The sequence below is a fragment of the Branchiostoma belcheri genome, unplaced genomic scaffold (genome assembly GCF_001625305.1).
Source record: "Branchiostoma belcheri isolate BF01 breed outbred unplaced genomic scaffold, Haploidv18h27 scaffold145, whole genome shotgun sequence".
Lineage (NCBI taxonomy): Eukaryota > Metazoa > Chordata > Leptocardii > Amphioxiformes > Branchiostomatidae > Branchiostoma > Branchiostoma belcheri.
The window spans coordinates 1-11,170 of record NW_017802880.1 but is presented as its reverse complement, the minus strand read 5'-3'; the positions used below and the strand labels follow the sequence as shown (position 1 = coordinate 11,170).

At 40.5% G+C, this 11,170-nt stretch overlaps 1 protein-coding gene across 1 annotated transcript; it reads left to right on the top strand.

Moving 5' to 3' along the window:
- The first annotated feature begins 1,999 nt into the window (after positions 1 to 1,999).
- Positions 2,000 to 9,278, top strand: LOC109464981 (kelch-like protein 3). The gene is made up of 5 exons (XM_019762100.1): positions 2,000 to 2,210; positions 2,454 to 2,608; positions 7,607 to 7,774; positions 7,918 to 8,172; positions 8,388 to 9,278. Exons 1-5 carry the CDS (start codon positions 2,000 to 2,002, stop codon positions 9,276 to 9,278), a joined length of 1,680 nt encoding a protein of 559 aa, XP_019617659.1.
- Positions 9,279 to 11,170: the final 1,892 nt, after the last annotated feature.

Here is an 11,170-nt window from a genome sequence, read left to right as displayed (position 1 = left end):
CTAGGGGTATTGGCCCACTCTACCTCCTTGCCAAATTTCAGGTCATTTGACTAAAAAATGACAGAGTTGAATCCCTTTGACTGTGTGGCAGGAGGAGGAGGAGAAGGAGAAGGAGAAGAAGAAACATGAGGGAACACAATATATTTCATCCATGGTATGGACTGAAATATAACAAGTTAACCCTACCTAGACCGGGTCTTTTTTGACAGTGGGGGACGGGGGGGGCTCTTTGACCCCCCCCTAAGAACTCGCGAACGGTATGTCGTATGACCACTAAATTTTTAGAGAATGGTGTACTAGTAAAACTTTATCATATCTACAATTTTTATGTCGTTATGACGTAATATGACGTCATTATGACGTCATTAATGTGATTTTATTGGCCAAAACCGTCTAAATAGGTTTTTCCCTGAAAACTAAATGGTATTCAACATAACTGTACCAAAAGTGTTTATGCCATAATATTATGGTGTACTAAGTCTTATGTTGCCCATAGCAACACCGTTGACGTCATAAAATGACGTCATGCATATTTAAGATATCCGCCATCTTGGATCATCAATCTTGAATTTTCAAAAATAGTTTTTTTTCATGATAAAGCCTAAAATACATTGTAAACATACTAAAGACCTTCATTTGAATCTTTTTTGGAAAAAGAAATGGAAGTATTGATGAAATTTTAATGAAAATAACCTGTATATACCTGTTCTAATGATATGGTCAGCCATCTTGGATTTTGGCCAATGACGTCATCAAATTAGCATAAATTATGCATATTTAATGATAAAATTTACATAAAATTTTATGGGATGTTATCAATATTAGAAACCATGAGTAACTTGACATAAAACCCATAAAATTCTATTGTTGAAACAAAAAGTACTAAATTTAGCAAAAAATGGCTGTCAGAAACCCGTTGCCATGGCAACACAAAAAATTATTATCTTATTCCAATGATAGAGAATTGTTGCCAACAATATTCTAGGAAAAGTCACCAAGTTTGGCCGTTCTACGGCTAGTCGTTCAGTCGCTAGGTGACATCAAAGTTGCCGCGGGCACTTTTAGCCCCCCCCCCCCCGGTCTAGGTAGGGTTAATACGAAGTGTTCTTCGCTTTATGGCCCTGGGAGTAGAATGGGCGTTCAAAAACTACATTTTGTAGTTTGACATTGTTGACCTAAAATGGCGGCCTTATTGTGGTACCACGTTCACAAAATACCTCACCTTCAGTGGCTGTACAAGTGAAGACCTGTAGAGGTACTGAAGGCCATTTAAGAGCTTACCTGCTTCAAGCTATTTGGAGACAGTGACGAAAAGTTAAGCTGAATCAAGCAACAATCACCTTGCTGATCCACAAAAGACTTCTTAAAGCTGTAGATGATCTGACTAATGAAGGTAACACTGTAAATATGGCGACTGGAAGAGCAGCAGTTTGTAATCTGTTGAACGTCGCCGCCCTGTCGACATTTGCCATGACGTAGTGGTTTTTCTTGTTTCAAACGCCCAGGTGGTCTTCTCGTGACGTCACATCCGCCTTGCTGGTTGTTTGTACATGTATGATAGTAGAGTCATTCAACTATAACTAAATATGCATGTTTTGTGTCAATGACAAGTTGCAAGAGGCCGACATTGCTGTATCAGGGGATTCCAAAGCAGTCCACCTGGGGCTCTGGAAATAATGGACAAGCAGAGGAGATCAACAGTTACAAAGATGACAGATGCTGCAGAATTATCAGCACGCTGCGTGGATTTGGGTGAAACGTCGGGACAACTTCGGTGTTATTTTTTTTTGCCAGCAGTTTTGTTGGCCCGGTTTCGATAGTCTCTAAGCTGTTGCCAGTACTGTCCATTTTCCTCGTCACACACCGGCACCTGAATCACACCTAAGTATTAATTAATTTCAAAAAGCGCTGTGACGTCAGCGTACGCACCACTGCTTATTATCAGACACGCCCATCTCTCAACCTGTAAGTCAAGTTACTCGCCTGACACGTCAACAAAATGGCGGACAGCAGCGCTAAAGCTGACAAAGAGGTAAAATGTACCCTGAGTGACCCAGCGTTCGGCGGCGACATGTTGTCGGTACTGAACGACCTGAGAGCCGAGAAAGTCCTGCTGGACGTGACGGTTGTTGCAGGGGAGGAAGAGTTCAGGGCGCACTCTACAGTCCTGGCCTACGGCAGCGACTACTTTCGGGGTTTGTTCGCATCTGGTAAGTGAAAACTATGTCAGACCAATACGGACCGACTAGTTTCTTTGCTACGCCCAGTTTGTCGTCACAAATAGGACTTTGAGTGCATTTCCTAGCGTGCTAGCCAAATGTAAGCAAAAATTGCCAGGGCTTGCATGAGCCATGCTCCCAAAGAAAGTTTGCTTCCTGGAGGTTCAGCCAGAGGGGCAAACTTAAAAGTACACTTTGTCATACGCTTGTCTGCCTTCTATCGTGTGCCTGTAGGTATGAAGGAGAGTCATGAGAAACGTGTGGATCTGAAAGACCCCAGCGTGTCAGCTGAGGCGTTTGGTCTCCTATTGGAGTTCCTGTACACCGGGCAGCTTGTGGTGTCCTCGATGAGCGTGTACGAAGTTCTAGCAGTCGCCAACCATCTGCAGGTAGTCAGAATACTTCTGAGTCTGTGATTAGGCATGATTAGACTGCAACGAATAAATCGAAAATTTTGTATACCTTCTTTGTGTATGTATGTCCTACCAGCATCTTGCATTTGCATTTTTTCGGCTGTGTTAGATATGTTCCCCTACGAATTAGGACTTCATTTACGCCAAATAGGACCAAATATTGTACGTACTAGTAATAAAGTTTTGCGCCACCTTGCTTTTTGTCAATGAACTGCAGGTTCAATCGGCTCTTCAGCTTTGCAGTGATTTCATCATTCAAAATCTTTGTGATCCTCATTTTGATATGGCAAAATACACCAGAGGAATCCAGGTAAACTTCCCCGTTATCTTTTTATCTATTTTGAAACATATTGGTAGTCCCTTCAGCCGTTGAAGGAGGCTGATTTTGAAGGGAGTCAACCGAAACAAGGTACAAGAAAGTAATACTAGTACATGTATAACATAAAATAATTATTAAGAACACGAGTAAATCAATTAGACAACAAAGAAACTCAAAAATCATAAAATACAATAATGATAATCAGTTACTGGTGTTTGAGATAGAGGTTAAATTCCATTTTTGTTTTGTAAGGTCTTGTATTTATCAATGGGAGTCCCGGAAATGTGTTTCTGTCTTTCTTTCTTCTTTCTGTACCAAACTAATTATATTCATTCACTCGCATTTGGTCAAGGTTGCAGACAAGGATACTGAGGGAGAACATGATGATACCGTTGCCCCCCTGTCTGAGGCTGAGGTCAGTAATAAGGGTGGCGATGAACCTGAAAGAGACAATACTGCCCATGCTAGCAAACAGAGGCAGATAACGGACTTTACTAAGAAGACCGGCAAAAACAAGAAAAAGAAAGAAGCTAAGACTACAACTGAGAGCCGGAAGGTTGCCATGGTGACTAGGAGTGTAGTAAGGAGCAGTGGCAGAGGCATTGCAGGGACGGATGGAGCAGTACCGCCCAGCAGTCAAGTCCACGCACCTGACCCCCGGATTGATGAACTGATCCAAGCGGGACGTAACACATGGAGCAGCCCGCCAGGAACGGACACAACAAGCTTAAGTACAAGTAGTGATGAAGATGACTAAAGGAACATTGACTTTTGTGTAAGTGACTCTTCTTCATGGCAGCTACGGTATCCTTTATGTCCCTCAATGTCAGAGGGCTTAGGAACAAGCAAAAGAGATTAAGCTTATACCACTGGCTGACATGCCAGAAAGCCAATGTTTTTCTGTTGCAGGAAACTTATTTCACCAAAGACATGATCAAGGTCCTTGAACTTGATTGGAATGGACCGCAGTATCATGATTTCGGTGGTACTCATAGCAAAGGTGTATCCATTCTTTGTAAGAAAAACATAGATATAAATGTTCTTGACATAGTGAAAGGAATGGATGGAAGACGTTTAATGCTGAAATGTAAAGACTTTTCACTCGTAAATATTTATGCTCCTACTGAGAGAGCAGAACAACATCCATTCCTTACTGTGTTAAAGGACTGGATTATAGATAATGATGTGGATAACCTGATCATAGGAGGGGATTTTAACATGGTTAATGACCCCAATTTAGACAGAACAAGTAGGCACCAAACTCAGCCAACCACATCTGAAAAAGAGTTAACTACTTTCAAAAGAACTCTTGAGTTGGTTGATATATGGCGGAAACACCATCCGCATGTACGGCAGTATACATGGAGGCGTAAAAACCCTGAGCCTGTATCAAGCAGACTTGACTTCTGGCTTGTTAACAGATCTTTAGTTTCTAATGTAATAAGATGTGACATACGTACATCTATAAAAACAGACCACTTAGCCATTTATTTGAAATTGCAACTCGAAAATTTTGCCAGAGGGCCAGGGTCTTGGCGCCTGAATACCTCCCACCTGTTGGATGAGAACTATGTTATGGGTGTGAGATCTACTGTACTCTCTGTAGTCAAGGAGTTTGAAAATTACAGTGAATCAAAACAATTAGCTTGGGAAATATGTAAAGTTAAGATCAAGGAGTTCTCGGATAAATATGCCAAGATTAAAGCCAGTAGAATTAATATAGGACACCAAGAACTAGAAAAGAGACTGCAAGAACTGGAAAGTCAACTAGACGAAACCTTGAATGACGAGATCTTAAATGAATATACGCAAGTTAAATTAAAATTAGAACAAATATATGAATACAGAGCAAAAGGCGCTCAAGTTAGAGCAAGGGTGCAATGGGCGGAAAAAGGTGAAAAATCCAACAAGTATTTTCTCAATCTTGAGAACTCCCGCTCTAAACAAAACACCATTTCCAAATTAAAGGATGCAAAGAATGGCAACAGAGAGGAGACAAACCCATTTAAAATATTAGATGTAGAAGTAAACTTTTACAAGGAGCTGTACTGCAGTGATAATTCTGCTTCTGATGAACAGATTAACACTTTTCTTGAATCAGTTGAAGTGCCCACTCTCTCTGAAGAGGAAGGGATTCTGCTAGATGAACCCATAACAAAAAATGAATTCCTCTTAGCACTGAAATCTATGAACCATAATAAATCACCTGGAAGCGATGGCTTACCAGCTGAATTTTACCTGAAGTTCTGGAATGAAATTGGAGATCTAGTTTGTGATGCCTTGAAAGAAGGGATTGATAGCAGATGCCTTTCTGTGACACAAAAGAGAGCCTTGTTAAAACTTATTTATAAGAAGGGCGATAAGACGGACTTAGCAAATTGGAGACCAATAAGCTTGCTAAACACTGATTATAAGTTACTAGCAGTGGTCTTAGCGAAACGACTGCAGAGTTTTCTTCCTAAACTGATCTCTAATGATCAAACTGCATATGTTAAGTCCAGGTTTATTGGACAAAATGTCAGACTCATTCAGGATGTTATTTATTTTTCTAACTACTATAACTTACCTGCTGCAGTCGTCTGGCTAGACTTCGAAAAAGCATTTGACTCGGTTCACTGGAATTTCATGCTTAAAACTCTGGATAAGTTTGGTTTTGGACCCACATTTACCTCATTAGTTAAAACCATGTATACTGACATAGAAAGCTGCATCATGAATGCAGGATGGAAATCTGCTTACTTCAAGTTGCAAAGAGGCATCAGACAGGGGTGTCCTCTATCCGCCCTATTATTTAACCTTGTGGTTGAAGTCCTTGCAACCAAAATCAGACAAACAGACGCTGTTAAAGGTATTAAAGTTGAAACTACTGATAACATATCTGAAATAAAGATAAGCCAGGTGGCAGATGACACTACTCTTATGCTCTTGGAAGATGAATCCATAAGAGGTGCATTACAGATTGTTGATGATTTCAGTTATGTAGCCGGACCCACTCTAAACCGTAAGAAGTGCGAGGCATTATGGGTTGGGGCCAATCGGGGACGGAGTGATACCCCCTTCGGAATTGCATGGCCCAATAGACCTATCAAATCTTTAGGGATCTATTTTAGCCTGTCAGAAGAAGAATGCGAGACTTTGAACTGGGTAAAGAGAATAGAGAGCATGGAAAATCTACTACAAAGATGGCTTAGACGAAAATTAACTCTTTACGGCAAAGTATTAGTTATTAAAACACTAGCAATATCCCAAATTATTTATACCATGACTATGATCCCAACACCGGAGTGGGCTTTGAAAAGAATTGAAAAGGCATGCTTCTCTTTTCTATGGAATCATAAGCCTGACAAAGTAAAGAGAAAGGTGCTGTACTCAAATTATTTAGATGGAGGGATCAAAATGTTGGACATAAAATTAAAATGCAGAAGCCTACAGGCTTCATGGGTTAAACGGCTAATACAGACGACACACAATGTTGCTACAGTTAGTCATTGGCACCTAATTGCCCTACATTTTATTCAACATTTTGGGAAAGATTTCCTTCTCTTCCGATTCAATTTCTGTAAAAGTAGAGATGCTCCAGTATTAAGAGCCCTCCCACCATTCTACAGACAGATAGTGTTGACATGGCATGAATTGGGAGGAGGTAGAACAGACCTTGTGAAACAGAGACAGGAAATTATATGGTGTAACGAAAACTACAAAGTTGGCAATAATACATTGTATTTTGAACACTGGATCAAAAGTGGATTTATATATGTTAATGATATATGTGAAAACTTGGAGTTTATAACATCGGAAAAGCTGTTAAGTGACCTTATAGATAGAAAGAACTGGATTTGTGAATTTATGAAAGTTAAAAGGGCAATAGGATTGAACTGGATCTCTGAAGAGAATTATACAGCAACGGACATGATAAATACTATGCATGACCATACGATATGGTTTAATTCCTGTTTAGTCCCAATTGAAAAACTTACCAGTAGATACTTGTACCATGTTAGTGTTTGTAAGAATGTTACAATACCTGCTGCTCAAATTTACTGGGACACTTTGTCTCCCAGTTTGAACTGGAGAAAAATATGGATGGCACAAACATTGAACATCAAAGACAATAAGTTCAGAGAGTTTAATTTCAAAATCCTTCATAAAATACTCCCTTGTAAACTGTTGCTTAATAAATGGAGAATTGTTAACACTAACGGGAGCATCTACAGTCCCGAATGTGAGCTATGTAATACTGTTGAAAATTATATGCATATGTTCATCCACTGTAAACGCTTAACAGGGTATTGGGAAGAAATCTTTAAGCGAATATTTGATAGACACATGAATGTAGAATTAGAATCAGTGTTACTTAGCGATTCTTCCAACAGTCATCTTACCTTAGCAAAGTACGCAATATTTCTGTCATGGACCAGATATAAAGATAAGCCGAGATTATTAGAAAACCATAATGTACTCCAACTGTTTACGACATTATGCGATAACAGCGTTATAACTTCTGCTGCATAAGTATATCTACCCGTCTTTATTTAAAATGCTTGTATCTAAAATGATTTTCTGTCTGACGACACCACATGTACACCATATGTGAATCTGAATAAAGTCCATGGCTTGGGACCATGGTAGTTATGAAAAAAAAAAAAAAAAAAAAGGTTGCAGACCTGTACAACATGAAGAACCTACAGGAGTCGCTAGATGCCGTAGCTGCAGAAGAATTCATGGAATTGACCAGCTCCGAGGGCTTCATGAAGTCTGCTACCAAGGACGAGTTGATCAAGCTCTTACTGTTTGAGAATCTTGTGGTGCCATCCGAACAGCAGGTTAAGTCACTCACTGCAACTTGTAATCTATACGCCACGAACATTTCAGTAGATAACTGAGTAATGGCGCAGCATGTGTGCTGTGTACTCTGCCATCTTCAGTATATTTCTCCACTTACAGTCTTTAGTCTCCTTTTCACCAGGTGTATGAGGCGGCCATGCGATGGCTGACACACGACGCCGGCCGGATGGAGCATGCAGCGGCGGTGCTCAGCCATGTGCAGCTCGCCCTACTCGATGTGGACGTCCTGTATGGACAGTTGGAGACCGACTTTGGAGCAACACCAGAGGGGAGGAACCTCATCCTGGAAGCGATGGGCTATCACGGCCTCTCTCCCGAGACCAGGCGAGGTTTAAACTGGCCACGGTCGAAGCCGAGGACACAAAATAACATTAAGGTATCTAATTAATTTTAAATATTTGCTTACATATCTTGACAATTATTTAGCTCTCATGGGATTGCAGAAACGGAAAACTGGGACAAGCTGTCGCATGGGACATGGACAGTAGTTTTGAAACTGACATCATGTGTATGCTATATGTGTCATGTATTGAATTCTCTGTATTGACAGAAAAACTAGTTTTGATTTGCTTTGTACTTTGACTTCAACAGACGTCGCTAGCTTTGGGTTCGACAGCTCAGATCTTCACAGCGGAAGGATGGAAGCAGAGCAGCGATGTTTCGCTAGGAGACAGTGGGTCAACTGTCATCGCAGCAGCTGTTGTTGGGAACGTGCTGTATGTGCTGTTTTCATCATCTCCACATTTCAAGTCCTTTGACCCAGCAACCAGCACCGTTAACACGCTATCGTCACCTGATGGAATATCGTCGTATGGCACAAACAAAGGACAGATGGTTGTTGTCGGAGCGAGATTGTTCCTTGTATGTTGTGGTGAAAAGAAAGCCTGGTGTTTCGACATTACAGTGGGTCGGTGGACAAAAATCCCGCCTGTAACCGTGATCGAGGATGGGGTGGCCCTGGCAAGCTGTCAGGGAGTTGTGCTTGCCGTCGGTGGTAATCAACGAACCACGGGGCAAGACGGCAATTATACGGATACGCCAGCTTCAACAGTCCAAACCTTCTTCCCGGCGAGGAGTTCGTGGGAGACGGTGTCGTCCACGAACCAACCCCATGCGGATGCAACTGCGATGGTGCAAGGTGACACTGTCTACATAGGGGGCGGTGTAACGGTCGTCAACGGTAAGAAAGTTGACAACACGACTGTCGAGATGTGTAAGGTCTTCGTCAAGGATGGCGTGGCTGTTTCAGCGTGGTCGGTGATCCATCAGCCCGCGTGCGTTCACAAGTTCGCCTCCCAGGTCGCCGTCTTCGACCGCAAGGCGTACTTCATCCTCGGCGGACAGATGCACTTCACCGGCAAGTTTGTTGACCAAGACCGCACGTCAGAGGAAGACGTAGAGGAGATGTGTCAGGCGTTTCGGAAGGGTCTCCAATCACGCTACGTTGTGTGCGTCACTTTGTCATTAAAGGAGAAAAAATGAGGGCGCCATTCAGATGACAAGGGCCGGCTAAAAACATACCAGAGCCGCCATGAAATCATACAGATGATCTAACACATACATAAACCAAACACGCCACAGTGTTCATAGCTCATTACACGTCATTTAAGGGTCGTTCAAGGACATGATGGTTTTGTCCTGTTTTTTTTTTCCTTTCCACGATCCCAAGTGTCGTGGTCCTTATTTCAAAATCACAATAATGTACCAAGACTTACAGAATATACAGTATATTAATCACAATCTATAAGACACAGAAGATCTCCCCATTTTCTTTTTGCGTTTATGTATGATATATATTGTTCTTTTTTTAAGATGGAAGCAAGGTCAGTTAGAAAAACAGAGAATGGATCTATTTCATTATAACAATCTTTGTTCTTATAAGTGCACCAGCTTCTAACTATAGCGTACATTGCTATAGCTATTGTATGATTAGTTGCACTTGATTTTTGTTGGTTCTGTGGACATCCAGATAACAGTGTTTCAGCATTGATATTCTTAATAGTAGTTATAATGTTCAGTAATTTCTCCATTTTTTTCCAAAAATTGTTAAGTCTTTTGCATATGTTTTTCATCCTCTGTTTCTGAACAGATTTTACATAGTGGTGACCTTATTAATTTCCATTTAAAGATATTTTGATTATTAGGAAGGATTCTATTCAGAAACTTTTCTTTCTGTGGTTAAACCAAGAGTTGTGGATGTTCTATCTTGTCTATACATAAATATTTACAGGTGTATGGAGAAAAATTAGTGATTGCTACCAAGTTTGTACTACTAATTCTGGGTCATACATATATAACAACGTTAACCACTTCTTGAGGATCGCTCTTTTTTATATATATAATTCTTGTAGCCATTTTCTCTTATCATTAAGTTTCTCGAAAATAAATGTTTCATTTATGCATTGATTATCGTCTAGCAAGTCATCTATATGTACTATACCTGAATCTATCCAGTGTTTGTAGAATAGTGAGGTGGGTCTTTTCTTCCCCTGCTTACATACAATAAACCTCGATCCCCAGATTATGTGTCCTTTTATCTCGCCCGGGGTCTCGGGTTCTACCATGTTTCTGTCTAACACTTTGTGCCAACTTAACTTGGAAGTAAAAGTCATCTCTAATGTTATAACTTTGTGGTTTTTGTATTTTTTACGTGTAGTTTTTTTAATACAAATCCAGCGCCTTGGTGCTGCTTTGTACTTATGTTTTTGAACGATCAGTAAACAAATCAATGTGATAATGAAAGCAAAATAAATCTGCCTAGTAACAATGAAGGTGAAAGGAATCAGGCGTGTTCTCATGTAGACAGACGTCATGCTACCATATATAGCTCTGTGAGCTCTACTTACAAAATTAGCTGTCTATGAAGCTTAGTACCTTAGCTAAGGAGGTTACGTTATGGGGGAGCGTGTAGATAGATAGATAGATAGATAGATAGATAGATAGATAGATAGATAGATAGATAGATAGATAGATAGAGATAGAGATATGTGTATTGTATAGATATGTATGTATAGAAAAGCCTACAGTAAAAAGATAATTAATGATCATGTAATAGTTAGGGTTTGGGTTAGGGCTAGGATAAAGGAAGGTCCTGGGAAGAAAAAGGTTGATATCGTTAAAAAGGGTATGACACAAGTATTCCAGAACAGCAAACCGTTTCGGAATATCGTCTTTGGTTTTGGAATTGTACGTGATTGAACTTTTCAGCTATGGTAAAAAGTTAATGATCATGTAATGATTATGGTTTGGGTTAGGGTTAGGGTAAAGGCTGGTCCTGGAAAGAAAAAGCTTGGTGTCGTTAAAAAGGGTATGGCACAAGTATTCCAGAGCAGGAAACCGTTTTGGAATATCGTCTTTGGTTTTGGAATTGTACG

Bases quoted from the DNA above. Each gene is read 5' to 3' on its own strand.
- LOC109464981 (XM_019762100.1), top strand. From the start codon at position 2,000: ATGGCGGACAGCAGCGCTAAAGCTGACAAAGAGGTAAAATGTACCCTG. The intron at 7,775-7,917 runs GTTAAGTCACTC...CCTTTTCACCAG, and splicing joins TGGTGCCATCCGAACAGCAG to GTGTATGAGGCGGCCATGCG. The intron at 8,173-8,387 runs GTATCTAATTAA...TGACTTCAACAG, and splicing joins GGACACAAAATAACATTAAG to ACGTCGCTAGCTTTGGGTTC.